This window comes from Nomascus leucogenys, chromosome X (assembly GCF_006542625.1).
Source record: "Nomascus leucogenys isolate Asia chromosome X, Asia_NLE_v1, whole genome shotgun sequence".
In the NCBI taxonomy this organism is placed as follows: Eukaryota; Metazoa; Chordata; class Mammalia; order Primates; family Hylobatidae; genus Nomascus; species Nomascus leucogenys.
Window position 1 is genome coordinate 20,719,044 of NC_044406.1, and position 14,892 is coordinate 20,733,935.

General features: G+C 39.6%; 1 protein-coding gene across 2 annotated transcripts in view; it reads left to right on the plus strand.

Moving 5' to 3' along the window:
• The window catches only part of PHEX (phosphate regulating endopeptidase homolog X-linked), a 220,776-nt gene that overhangs the window by 188,215 nt on the left and 17,669 nt on the right, over positions 1-14,892 (plus strand). For both annotated transcript variants that reach the window (XM_030806771.1, XM_003261145.4), the window contains exons 17-20: positions 185-252; positions 2,729-2,859; positions 7,526-7,591; positions 8,593-8,697. In XM_030806771.1, the coding sequence (XP_030662631.1) occupies positions 185-252; positions 2,729-2,859; positions 7,526-7,591; positions 8,593-8,697 (370 nt within the window). The remainder of the gene's footprint in view (positions 1-184; positions 253-2,728; positions 2,860-7,525; positions 7,592-8,592; positions 8,698-14,892) is intronic.

A 14,892-nucleotide genomic window follows, 5' to 3' on the forward strand; every position in this document is an offset into this window, starting at 1 on the left:
TTTTGTCTATTTCAATTGGAAGGTATGTTTAGATTTTTTACAGCTTTATGGGTATGGTTATTAGATTGTTATTACCATGGTTACTAGAAAGCAGTTTATCTTGGCTTTCCATTGAAAAAATTAAAGGATTATGCTCTGAGATTCATGCTTGTAATTGTCTCCAAATTATGTATTTATGCCATAGATCTCTGAGTTATGGTGCTATAGGAGTAATTGTCGGACATGAATTTACACATGGATTTGATAATAATGGTAAGTACTGGTTCATTTTATAAGCTGCTGCTTTTATAATAATGTTGACTATATGGATGTTAATTGTTATGATTATCTTTGCATAGCAGCAGCATCATAGCTTGAAGATTATCCAAAGCAATATGATTGCTGATTGAAAACTTTTCACCGTGTCTTGCTGTGATGGCTTGCAATAAATAAACAATTGTTCCCATTGGTGATCGCGGTAGACTTTAAAAAGCAGCCTTGTAATTTCAATAAAATTAGCTTTGCATTTAGATCAGGATTGCCGTAGCTGCCACCATAGTTACAGAGATTGATTTATAGCTTCTCCCTTTGTCATTTATTCATCGTCTTGAGATATTCTCCCTGGAGGAGCAAGCTCTGCTCCAACGATGATTATACATGCTGCCAAGTTAGGACTCGTTGAGTTAGGACTCTGGAGCTTGGCTGGCTGGTTCCCTTTTACGATTTCGAATGTATATTTTTCTCTATACTGGCTTATATTCTGATTATCATTATTATTATCATTATTGAGATGGAGTCTAGCTCTGTCGCCAGGCTGGAGTGCAGTGGTGCAATCTCGGCTCACTGCAACCTCGGCCCCCCGTGTTCAAGTGATTCTCCTGCCTCAGCCTCCCGAGTAGCTGGGATTACAGGCACGTGCCACTATGCCCAGCTAATTTTTGTATTTTTAATAGAGATGGGGTTTCTCCACGTTGGCCAGGATTGTCTCGATCTCCTGACCTCGTGATCTGCCCACCTCAGCTTCCCAAAATGCTGGGATTACAGGCATGAGCTACCACGCCCAGCCTATTCTGATTATTTTAAAGTCTATGCTTTCCTGATAATCTGTGTAATAGGATATGCTTTGTATCCTGATGACATTTAAGCAAAAGGAAAAGGCAGAATATGACATAAACTAAAGAAATGGCTTCCTTTGAGAGTCCTCATCATCGTTAATCAGCACTCTTTTTTCCTTTAACTTTGGAGTATTATCAGAAGGCCACATGAAATCTCTGAAACTTACGGATTAGTAGCAAATTACGATCACATCCACACCCTCACAATGATTTACAGGCAGTCTCAGGAACCAGCTGCCCTAAGGCAATGTTATATAGAAGGGGACCTCTTTCTTCCATCCCTGTAGTATCTCCAACATCCTTTCCTGGATGCCTACCCCAGGGCCAGAGGCCCTTTGGCTCTTCTAGAAAAGTCTTCCTATACTCCCACCAGCCCTTCCTTAATCACCTAGATTTTTTGCTCCCCTGGTCTTCCCTTCTCTGTTAAAATGTGGCTGACTTGTAGTTATCTGACTCTGCAGAACTAGACTTTCTGCATTTGGGTGTTTGGTTTATCTGAGATGAGAGTCTTAGCTAAGTAAAAAAAAGCTAATAATCCTTTCTTCGTTCTGGGCCTCTCTTGATATGAAATTAAGTACAGTTCCTCCCCAGAACCTTCTAGAGAACTTCTGGAGTCTTTCTCAAAGGACTGAATCTAATAGTGGCAATTTCACTCTGTAACCAATGCTTACAACAGTGCATTGCACATATAAGTACATGCCCAGTACCTATTTAATGATTGGTTGCTGAGTGGGTAGAGGACAGTGACTCCATATTACCCCAGGGAGTGGTGTTAGTAGTATGTAGCCTCGCTGAAGAGTTTTGGATTGTTCCAATTAACAACTTTACTTATGGGACTTTTTTGTAAGCTCTCTGTATAATTAAATTTAAACGATGCCTCTGATTCTCATAGTAACCTTGAATATAGAAGACAGTTTAGCAGCATCCAAATTTTGTTTCAAAGGATGTAGAGAAAATGAAGACTGAGCACATAGCAAGAAAGCATGTATAATCTTTCTTCCCATTATGTTTTGGAGATTTTCATTCTTATTGCAAGTTTTCTTTTTAGAGCAATCTTCCTTGTCTGAGCAGGACAGATGGGTCTTCCATCCACACTAGTGGCTGTGGAATGATTCATAACAGAGGTTTTATGTGTCTTTCAGCTCCTGGCAACTTGGAGGAAACAGGTTCTTATAGGGCTGAGTCAGGGTCTATGATCGCACAGTATGGATGACTCACTGGGGCTATTCCTATGGATCATTTGGAATTTCACTGGTAGTAATGCTCTGATTGCCTCCATGGGCTTTCTGAATGAAGCCATTTTATTTCATAATCCAGTGAACATTTTGGGTCAGATCAGGTGAAGACACAGAATCCAAGATTGAATAAGACTAGTATATGTAATAAATTGATGAATCTCCTTTTTAAGGTGCTCTTTGTTCCTTAGAAGGAAAGAACTTCCTCAATTGTCTTTATCCTTTTCACCCTTTTTACAATTAACCTGTGACATTGGAGAGAATGCAGGAGCTGATCTCAGGAAGAGTGTTCCCTGCTGTTATGACTGCTTTTTGAAGGCTTGTCGAGGTGAGGGAAAGGAAAGATGAATTTAGTTTCCATAAATAACACAAATGTCTTCGAACTTTTCTTTTTGCTAGGTAGAAAATATGATAAAAATGGAAACCTGGATCCTTGGTGGTCTACTGAATCAGAAGAAAAGTTTAAGGAAAAAACAAAGTGCATGATTAACCAGTATAGCAACTATTATTGGAAGAAAGCTGGCTTAAATGTGAGTACAACTGTGGCTAAGGGGGCACCTTGTGGTTCATTTTTCCTCATTTGGACATTAGCTTGCTTTAAACCATTGGTTCTCAAAGCGTGTTTACAAGATCAACAGCATCTGTCTTCCCTGGGAACATTCTTGAGTCCTACCCTATACCTGCTGAATCAGAATCTTTGGGGTTGGGGCTTGGTCATCCCTTAACCAGGCATGAACTTTTTCCTGATATATTACTAGGGCTGGAAAAATACCCAAATCCTTGCTATGCCTCGAATCTATTATATTTGTAGATGAATTTAGGTAAAAATCCATGTGCTTCTTTTAAAGGGAATGTTTATAAACACTGACTTGGTTCTCCTGGTTCTTAAACCATGCTCAGCCCAAGTGAGACCACTGCTCATTCAGGCAGAGAAACTAGAGTCTGTATCCTTGAACGGTGTCTAGCTCTTTTATCAGTGTCCTGGACAGTCATTTCTCTGCCTATATATTTTTAAATATCTACAACTGTGACATGAGAAGACCTAAAATGGGTGCTTCTATGTATCTCTATATAGTGCAGCGGTTTTCACACTGTGAAAATTCATCTGGAGTATATGTTGCTTCAAGAAAAGCATAGCAGAAAGGGGTTCTAGAGTCAGACATGGGTCCAAATCTAGGTTCAACTAGTTTTATGAACTTGGGCAAGTTACTTAATGTTCCTGAGTCTCAGCATCTTCATCTGTGAAATGGGTCAATGTTTCTGAACTCATGGATTTGCTGTAAGAATTAAATGAGCAAAGCAATGTGGAGCACTAGCACAAGCCCTGACATAAAGCAAGTGCTCGATGAAAGATAGTTAATATTCCTGATCCTTTGTGACACACTCGTTAGTACCCTATCCCAGGAAAAAACAAAGCCAAAGATTTTTGGGTTAAAAAAACCCCAATAAACAATAGAACAGTTTTCTTGGAGGAAGGGAATTTATATTTCCTGATGATTATTTTATACAGGCATGAAGGTGAAACTTTTCACTTAACTGAAACAAATGTATCCCCATACTTGTCCTGAGAGGTATAGATATTACTAAGTGTACAGGTTTTACATATGAGGTTCAAAGGATTTAAACTGAGGTTCAAAGAGATTAAAACCCATGGTAGAGTCTAGATTAGAGTTTATGTCTGTACGACTCCAAAGTCCATACTGCTTCCCCTATATCATGCTCAGGTTCTTATTTTAAGTTCATTTTATATCTGGGTGATGTGTGGGTGGACTGCTCTTCACCATTCATTTTGGCCAAAGTGTCAGAGATTGAAACTTAATCCTGACAAATGTGTACCTTTGTCACAAGGACGATAGAAAGGGCATGGCTGTCTTAGCATAAATCCACTTAACCATCAGAAAACAGCTTCAGTTTCATTCCCACAGGATAGTGGGTGGCTTCCTTTGTGGATATAAGGGCCATGCTTTATTTTTCTGGCTTCATTTATAGGAGCCATTCCCTTGTGCCTGAATCTTGCTTTGTAGTGAATTTGGGGGAGCCCAGATGGGGCACTGCAGATGCAGACTGTTAGCAGCTGTTGAGTCTTTTGTTGTTGTTGTTCCTTTTTGTAGCTATTGAGTCTTGAGAGTCCAAACCTAGGGCCATGTGGTCTACTGAGGCAGACCAGAGTTCAAGGAGCCAGAGGGGTGAGGCTGCTCCGAAAGGCTCTAAATTAGATATAAAGCTTAGAGTGAATGGCTGGGCATGGTGACTCATGCCTGTATTCTAAACACTTTGGAAGGCCAAGGTGGGAGGATCACTTGAACCTAGGAGTTTGATACCAGCCTGGGAAACATACGGAGACTCTGTCTCTACAGAAAATTTTTTAAAAAATTAGCTGGGTGTAGTGGTGCATGCCTGTAGTCCCAGCTACTTAGGAGGCTGAGGTGGAAGAATTGTTTGAACCCTATAGTGAGATATGCTCACACCACTGCACCCCAGTGTGGGTGAAAGAGAGAGACCCTGTCTCAGAACACACACACACACACACACACACACACACACACACACACAGACACACACAAAACCCTCAGAGTAAAAAGGAAGAAGATTAAATTTAAGCAGGAGTGGATATAATCATAATCTTCAAGAGCCAAGAGGAGTTGGGACTTGAGAAAGTAGCATATTAGGAAGCAAAGGCTCTGGAGACAGAAGACTGCTTGGGTTCGAATCCCAGTGACATGCGAGCAGTTTACTTCATCACTCTGTCTTAGGTTCACTAGAAGCAGAGCCCAAGAAGGGGTTCCTTAAGGTCATAGATTTTTTTTGAGACAGCCTCTCGCTGTGTCACCCAGGCTGGAGTGCAGTGGTGTGATCTCGGCTCACTACAACCTCTGCCTCCCTGGTTCAAGCGATTCTCCTGCCTCAGCCTCCCCAGTAGCTGGGATTACAGGCGCCAGCCACCACGCCTGGCTAATTTTTGTATTTTTAATAGATATGGAGTTTCTTCATGTTGGCCAGGCTGGTCTTGAACCCCTGACCTCAGGCAATCTGCCCACCTTGGCCTCCCAAAGTGCTGGGATTACGGGTGTGAGCCACCGCACCCAGCCTAGGTCAGTGATTTCTTCAGAAAGTAATTTCAGGAAAAACCTATAATGGAATGAGGGAAACCTGTTGGTTTCAGGAAATGTTTAGCCTCACCCCGATTCCACAGAGGATTCTGGAGCACGAATTGCACCACAGAAATTGTTCAGCCCAGGTACTGGGCTGTTCAAACTGCACATCAGTCAATTACTGGAAGGTGGGTTATAACCTCCCAGCAGTCTCCAGATGAGGTGATTCCCATAAGCTAAGGTTGATCTGAGCTGTTAGCAGTTGTGGGAATGGGTGCACGGTTTAGGTAGAAAAGGGGATCTGGTGGGATATCGACATCTGCTGCATACTCTGAGCTTTAGATCCTCATTTGTTGAGCAAGGATGGTGGTAATTAGCACTTACCTCATAGGATTGTGGATAACAAATAATAAACGTAAAGCAGGAATGGTAGCTTTTGTATACTGAAGCTAGGAGGGTCCTGAGTGATTACAGTGAATAATATTTTCCAAAGATTTGTTTTTATTCATTGATATTGCTTGATACCTGGGTGGCTGGGCTAGCTTAAAAGTAAAGCGTTGGTAAGATTCATGGCTTGAAAGTTAAAAGCAAGGTATATTAGTTTTCTGTTGCTTGCTATAACAAGTTACTATAAACTTAGTAGCTTAAAATAACATACATTTATTATCATACAGTTCTGTATGTCAGAAGTCTGACATGGATCTCAGTGGACTAAAATCAAAGTGTCAGCAGGGCCACATTCCTTTGTAGACGTTCTAGGGGAGTATCTGTTTCCTCACCTTTTCTAGCTTTTAGAGGCTGCCCACATTCCTTAGGTCATGGCCCCTTCGTTTTTCAAAGCCAGCAGTGGCCAGTGGAGTCTTCTCATGTTGCATCACTCTGACACTCACTCTCCTGCCTCCCTTTTCCTCTTGTAAGAACGTTTGTAATTACACTGGGTCCACCTGGACAATCCAGGATAAAGTCTGCATCTCAAGATCCTTAATCACATCATAAAAGTCTCCTTTGCCATGCTCTATTTATTTTTCCAGCTTCATTTTGTAGGGACCATTCCTCTGTGCCTGAATCTTTCTTTGCAGTGAATAGGGTAACTTATTCACAGATTCCAGGGATTAGGACACAGACATCTTTGGGAGGCCATTATTCTGCCTATTACTTAAGAGTTGAAAGACTTTAAAGGGCCAGATAGTAAAAAATTTAGGCTTTCTGGGGCGTATGGTCTCTGTTACAATATTTAATTCTGCCATTGTAGCAAGAGAGCAACTACAGACAATATGTATATGAATGTGCATGGCTGTGTCCCAATAAAACTTGATTTATGAACACCAAAATTTGAATTTCACGTAATTTTCATGTGCCACAAAATATTATTCTTTTGATTTTTCCCCAGTCGTTGAAGTATGTAAAATCCAGTCTTACCTTGAAGCCTGTACAAAAACAAGCAGCAGGTTGGATTGGGCGTGTGGGCTGTATTAGTTTAGAATATTTGTGTCCTAGCTCATTTAAAGTTTTAAGAAACAATCTTGAATATTGGGAACCATTTTTTTTTACCATGCTGGCTGGTTGTCATACATATCGCAGACCTCAGCCTTGTCATCTGCACTACTTCTATTTGATTTTTGTTCCCTAGGAGAACCCCTTTCCTTTGAATTTTTCATGGAAATATGATGATAGTTGGTCTTGAAATCTTGTTCCTGTGTGGATGGTAAATTTTTGGAAACACAGGCACAATGAGAAGAGTACTCAAATTATATGAGTTAATCAGAGAAAGTAACCTGTGTATTGACATTCCTGTTTTTTCTCATTAAACCAGAGTCACTCAGAATATTGTTAACATTTTATTGGAGCTGGCTAGATTGGTTAGAATGAAGAGGCAGGTGAGAAAGAAGCGTGTAGCATAATAAAATAGAAAGTATTATATTCAGGAGCACCTTGCTGAGGATAGTTTGCCATCTTAAGATATATTATGCCTACCTCTGATTTATTGAATGTGATTTTCTCTTTAAAATATGATACTTTTCTTGCTATAATATTCATGCCTCTTGCTGAATGATAGTTGACCATGAAACACTCATTTTTTTTTTTCCTTTTTTCTTTCTGTTAGGTCAAGGGGAAGAGGACCCTGGGAGAAAATATTGCTGATAATGGAGGCCTGCGGGAAGCTTTTAGGGTATGCGCTGCTACATTTGCTGTGGTTCTAAAAATCAAGCCATAAAACACCATATGGGTGTACTTCAATTCATACCGTAGCCATGTTCTTGAGGAGTTAGATATTGTGGAATTTCTGTAAATAGAAGTGTGTCTCCCCATTGACCCTATTATATAAATAGAGCTATATTTCTTTTTTCTTTTTGGGGTGTGAAGTCACCCTAAAGAATAATATTTGTTATTAAGAATCATGTATTTAAAGAATAGCTTTTAGAAAATACATTCACCATCAGATCGAAGCATGCTACAGCAATCTCCTTGGGGCTAGGTTCATTTGTTTTCCTTGAGTACAGGTCTTTCTGTACTCCTCCTATAAATTTCTCTTAAAATATCAGACTTCTAAATTATGACCAGAGGGTCGTGGTTCTCATATACTGGGCCAAGTGATAGTATCATGATAACGTTTTCATCATCCCCTAGTTTGGGGTCAAATAAGAAGCATAAGGATAATGCAGAAAGATTTCATAAAGCTAAATGCATTCAATTTAATGACTAGACTGTTATTCCCGGTTATATCCTTCCTATATTCTAGTTGAAATATACTTTATTTTATAAAATGAAGGCACTAGAAGATGGTAGTTTTTCTCTTACGTGTCAAAATGAAAAAAGGTAATATGCGGACCCCAAAATGTATTGCCATAGGGGCCTTGCCATTGTGTTAGATTTGTTTGTCCCCTGCTTGGAATAGAAAGAACAGCTTTTTTTCCCCAAGCGTTATTTAACATCTGAACGCTTTGGTCCAGCTGCTTTGGTATACACTGAGCATAAGGCCTTTTTGCAGGTGTACCTGCCTCACTGGTAAGCAATAGGACATGGACTTGTGTTTCCAGGTGTTTCTTAAGAAAATTTTGACTTGATGCATTTTGCACGTGGCAGTAGTATATATTTGCTATTCCTGTGCTAGCTAAGCAAAGAGGAAAACCCACCGTTGCGGAGACTCATCTCTTCTTCTTCTCTCACCAGGCTTACAGGAAATGGATAAATGACAGAAGGCAGGGAGTTGAGGAGCCTCTTCTACCAGGCGTCACATTCACCAACAACCAGCTCTTCTTCCTGAGTTATGCTCATGTGAGTAGACTGAGGAAGGGGCATCAGGGATGAGATGCAGGACTTGAGTTTGCTCCCTTGATCAAAGATTTCAAACAAACGTTTAATGGCATGGCTTTGATCTTTAGCAAGAATTTTATCTTGATTATTTTCAGGGTAAATCTCACCTTCTTAATGTTCTATAGTACACAATTAATTAACTGATTGAATCAAGGTTTATTGGTATTTTTTAAATCAAATGGGTTAGCAGCCCTGTGGTAATTCATTTGATAGTTCCTCAATGTATCTTGACTTCTTAATGTGTTTGATACTATTTGTAACCATTTCTAATAACTTGTTCTTTGGCTTTCATGGGCCTGCTCTTTCCTATATTGCTCCTCCTCTGCCTCATTTGCTGACTTTATGCCACAACTCTCAGCCTGTGGGGGACCCTCAGGGTCATGTTCCCAACTATCTAATGCATATGCAGAGATCCCTAGAGCTGAAAAAGAACAAAGGCAAGGAGAGGCATGTCACTCTTTTGTGAGTTTAATAGGCTCCTGGAGCAGAAATTGAAAGGAAGATGTGCACGAAATAAAGCACAATTCTGAGCCTGAGTCTCTGGCTAATGAGGCAAGTGCCAAATCTTTATTAGTTATTATACTGGTTTATGTCATAAACATACAGGCAGCCTTTTCAAAGAAGTCAGGGATAGGTCAATAAAGGTTCTAATGAATGGCCTCACAGTGGGCAAATGTGTATGAATATGCTCAAAGCTAGACAAAAATTTTCATCAGTACAACCTTTTGTTCCTAAGTCTTTGCTTTCACTGCTAAGTAAGCTCATTCCCACACAAGTCTTCTATAATTCACTCTGGTCAAAGGATTCTTGCTTGCCTGGGATCTTTTATTTCTTAAAGCTAATATAAAAACACTAAATAAATTATTATTTAGCAACCTAATGTCAACAAAACTCTAGTCATCAACAACATGACTTTCCTTTTAGTTTTCCTGTTTCTATCATCACATTCTGTCTTTAGATTTTCCTGGTTAGAAAGCCTGGATTCTTAGGTCTTATTTGATGCATCTATCCTCATTTATATAACATGTATTCCAGAAGCCAGATGTTTCATACTTTTTTAAAAAAATTATACTTTAAGTTCTGGGGTACATGTGCACAACGTGCAGTTTTGTTACATAGGTATACATGTGCCATGGTAGTTTGCTGCACCCATCAACCCAACACCTGCATTAGGTATTTTTCCTAATGCTATAGCTCTTCTGGCCCCCAACCCTCCAACAGGCCCTGGTGTGTGATGTTCCCCTCTCTGTGTCTGTCTATGTGTTTTCATTGTTCGACTCCCACTCATGAGTGAGAACATGCGGGGTTTGGTTTTCTGTTCTTGTGATAGTTTACTGAGAATGATGGTTTCCAGATTCATCCATGTCCCTGCAAAGAACATGAACTCATCCTTTTTTATGGCTACACAGTATTCCATGGTGTATATGTGCCACATTTTCTTTATCTAGTCTATCAATCACTGATGGACATTTGGGTTGGTGCCAAGTCTTTGCTATTGTGAATAGTGCCACAATAAACATACGTGTGCATGGCATCTTTATAGTAGCATGATTTATAATCCTTTGGGTATATACCCAGTAATGGGATGGCTGGGTCAAATGGTTTTTCTGGTTCTAGATCCCTGAGGAATTGCCACACTGTCTCCCACAATGGTTGAACTAATTTACACTCCCACCAACAGTGTAAAAGCGTTCCTATTTCTCTACATCCTCTCCAGCATCTGTTGTTTCCTGACTTTTTAATGATCACCATTCTAACAGGCATGAGGTGGTATCTCATAGTGGTTTTGATTTGCATTTCTCTAATGACCAGTGATAATGAGCATTTTTCATATGTTTGTTGGCTGCATAAATGTCTTCTTTTGAGAAATGTCTCTTCATACACTTTGCCCACTTTTTGATGAGGTTTTTTTCTTGTAAATTTGTATAAGTTCTTTGTAGATTCTGGATATTAGCCCTTTGTCAGATGGATAGATTGCAAAAATTTTCTCCCATTCTGTAGGATGCCTCTTCACTCTGGTGATAGTTTCTTTGGCTGTGCAGAAGCTCTTTAGTTTACTTAAATCCCATTTGCCAATTTTGGCTTTTGTTGCCATTGCTTTTGATGTTTTGGACATGAAGTCTTTGCCCAGGCCTATGTTCTGAACGGTATTGCCCAGGTTTTCTTCTAGGATTTTTATGGCTTTAGGTCTTACATTTGTTTAAGTCTTTAATCTATCTTGAGTTAATTTTTGTATAAGGTGTAAGGAAGGGATCCAGTTTCAGTTTTCTGCATATGGCTAGCCAGTTTTCCCAACATCATTTATTAAATAGGGAATCCTTTCCCCATTGCTTGCTTTTGGCAGGTTTGTCAAAGATCAGATGGTGGTAGATGTGTGGTGTTATTTCTGAGGGCTCTGTTCTGTTCCATTTGTCTATATATCTGTTTTGGTACCAGTACCATGCTGTTTTGGTTACTGTAGCCTTGTAGTAAAGTTTAAAGTCAGGTAGTGTGATGCCTCCAGCTTTGTTCTTTTTGCTTAGGCTTGTCTTGGCTATATGGGCTCTTTTTTTGGTTCCCTATGAAGCTTAAAGTAGTTTTTTCCATTCTGTGAAGAAAGTCAATGGTAGCTTGATGGGGATAGCATTGAATCTCTAAATTACTTTGGGCACTATGGCCATTTTCACGATATTGATTCTTCCTATCCATGAGCATGGAATGTTTTTGCATTTGTTTGTGTTCTCTCTTATTTCCTTAAGCAGTGATTTGTAGTTCTCCTTGAAGAGGTCTTTCACATCCCTTGTAAGTTGGATTCCTAGGTATTTTATTCTCTTAGTGGCAATTGTGAATGGGAGTGCACTCGTGATTTGGCTCTCTGTTTGCCTGTTATTGGTGTATAGGAATGCTTGTGATTTTTGCGCATTGATTTTGTGTCCCGAGACTTTGTTGAAGTTGCTTATCAGCTTAAGGAGATTTGGGGCTGAGATGATGGGGTTTTCTTAATATACAATCATGTCAGCTGCAAACAGAGACAATTTGACTTCCTCTCTTCCTATTTGAATACCCTTTATTTCTTTCTCCTGCCTGACTGCCCTGGCCAGAACTTCCAATACTATGTTGAATAGGAGTGGTGAGATGGCCAGAACTTCCAATACTATGTTGAATAGGAGTGGTGAGATGGCCAGAACTTCCAATACTATGTTGAATAGGAGTGGTGAGTGAGGGCATCCTTGTCTGGTGCTGGTTTTCAAAGGGAATGCTTCCAGTTTTTGCCCATTCAGTATGATACTAGCTGTGGGTTTGTCATAGATAGCTCTTACTATTTTGAGATACATTCCAACGACACCTAGTTTACTGAGAGTTTTTAGCATCAAGGGGTGTTGAATTTTGTCAAAGGCCTTTTCTGCATCTATTGAGATAATCATGTGGTTTTGTCATTGGTTCTGTTTATGTTTATTGATTTGCATATGTTAAAACAGCTTTGCATCCCAGGTATGAAGCCGACTTGATCATGTGATGGATAAGCTTTTTGATGTGCTGCTGGATTTGGTTTGCAAGTATTTTATTGAGTATCTATCTTCGCATAGATGTTCATCAGCGATATTGGCCTGAAAATTTTCTTTTTTTTGTTGTGTCTCTGCCAGGTTTTGGTATCAGGATGATGCTGGCCTCATAAAATGAGTTAGGGAGGATTCCTTCTTTTTCCACGGTTTGGAATAGCTTCATGAAGGAATGGTACCAGCTCCTATTTGTACCTCTGGTAGAATTTGGCTGTGAATCTGTCTGGTCCTCAACTTTTTTTTGGTTGGTAGGCTATTAATTGCTGCCTCAATTTCAGAACTTGTTACTGGTCTATTCAGGGATTCAACTTCTACCTGGTTTAGTCTTGGGAGGGTGTATGTGTCCAGGAATTTATCCATTTCTTCTAGATTTTCTAGTTTATTTGCATAGAGGTGTTTATAGTATTCTCTGATGGTAGTTTGAATTTCTGTGGGATTCTTGGTGATATCCTCTATATCATTTTTTATTGCATCTATTTGATTCTTCTCTCTTTTCTCCTTTATTAGCCTGGCTAGTGGTCTATCTATCTATTTTGTTGATCTTTTCAAAAAACCAGCTCCTGGATTCATTGATTTTTTTGAAGAGCTTTTTGTGTCTCTGTCTCCTTCAGTTCTGCTCTGATGTTAGTTATTTCTTGTTTTCTGCTAGCTTTTGAATTTGTTTGCTCTTGCTTCTCTAGTTCTTTTCATTGTGATGTTAGGGTGTCAATTTTAGATCCTTCCTGTTTTCTCTTGTGGGCATTTAGTGCTATAAATTTCCCCCTACACACCCAGAGATTCTGGTACATTGTGTCTTTGTTCTCATTGGTTTCAAAGAACATCTTTATTTCTGCCTTCATTTTGTTATTTACCCAGTAGTCATTCAGGAGCAGGTTGTTAAGTTTCCATGTAGCCGTGTGGTTTTGAGTGAGTTTCTTAATCCTGAGTTCTAATTTGATTGCACTGAGGTCTGCGAGACTGTTTGTTATGATTTTCTTTCTTTTGCATTTGCTGAGAAGTGTTTTACTTCCAATTATGTGATCAATTTTACAATAAGAGCAATGAGGTGCTGAGGAGAATATATATTCTACTGATTTGGGGTGGAGAGTTCTGTAGATGCCTATTAGGTCCACTTGGTCCAGAGCTGAGTTCAAGTTCTGGATATCCTTGTTAATTTTTTGCCCATTTATCTAATATTGACAGTGGGGCATAAAGTCTCCCACTATTATTGTGTGGGAGTCTAAGTCTCTTTGTAGGTCTCTAAGGACTTGCTTTATGAATCTGGGTGTTCCTGTATAGGGTGCATATATATTTAGGATAGTTAGCTCTTCTTGTTGCATTGACCCCTTTACCATTATGTAATGCTCTTCTTTGTCTCTTTTGATCTTTGTTCATTTAAAGTCTGTTTTATCAGAGATTAGGATTGCCACTTCTGCTTTTTTTTTTTTTGCTTTCCATTTGCTTGGTAGATCTTCCTCCATCCCTTTATTTTGAGCCTACATGTGTCTCTGCAAGTGAGATGGGTCTCCTGAATACAGCACACTGATGGGTCTTGACTCTTTATCCAATTTGCCAGTCTGTGTCTTTTATTTGGGGCATTTAGCCCCTTTATATTTAAGGTCAATATCGTTATGTGTGAATTTGATCCTGTTTGTTATTATGATGCTACCTGGATATTTTGCCCATTAGTTGATGCAGTTTCTTCATAGTGTTGATGGTCTTTACAATTTGGTATGTTTTTCAATGGCTGGTACCAGTTGTTCCTTTCTGTGTTCAGTGCTTCTTTCAGGAGCTCTTGTAAGGCAGGCCTGGTGGTGACAAAATCTCTCAGCCTTTGCTTGTCTGTAAAGGATTTTATTTCTCCTTTGCCTATGAAGCTTAGTTTGGCTGGATATGAAATTGTAGGTTGAAAATTCTGTTGTTTGAGATTGTTGAATATTGGCCCTCACTCTCTCCTGGCTTGTAGAGTTTCTGCTGAGCGATCCACTGTTAGTCTGATGGGCTTCCCTTTGTCAGTAACCCGACCTTTCTCTCTGGCTCCCCTTAACCTTTTTTCCTTCATTTCAGCCTTGGTGAATCTGATGATTATGTGTCTTGGGTTGCTCTTCTCGAGGAGTATCTTAGTGGTGTTCTCTGTATTTCCTGAATTTGAATGTGGGCCTCTCTTGCTAGGGAGGGGAAGTTCTCCTGGATAATATCCTGAAGAGTGTTTTCCAACTTGGTTCCATTCTCCCCATCACTTTCAGGTACACCAATCAAACGTAGATTTGGTCTTTTCACATAGTCCCATATTTCTTGGATGCTTTGTTCATTTCATTTCACTCCTTTTTCTCGAATCTTGTCTTCTTGCTTTATTTCATTGAGTTGATCGTCAATCTGATATCCTTTCTTCCGCTTGATCAATTCGGCTATTGATACTTGTGTAGGCTTCACAAAGTTCTCGTGCTGTGTTTTTCAGCTCCATCAGGTCATTTATGTTCTCCTCTAAACTGGTTATTCTAGTTAGCAATTCGTCTAACCTGTTTTCAAGGTTCTTAGCTTCCTTGCATTGGGTTAGAACATGCTCCTTTAGCTCGGAGGAGTTTGTTATCACCCACCTTCTGAAGCCTACTTCTGTCAATTTGTCAAAATCATTCTC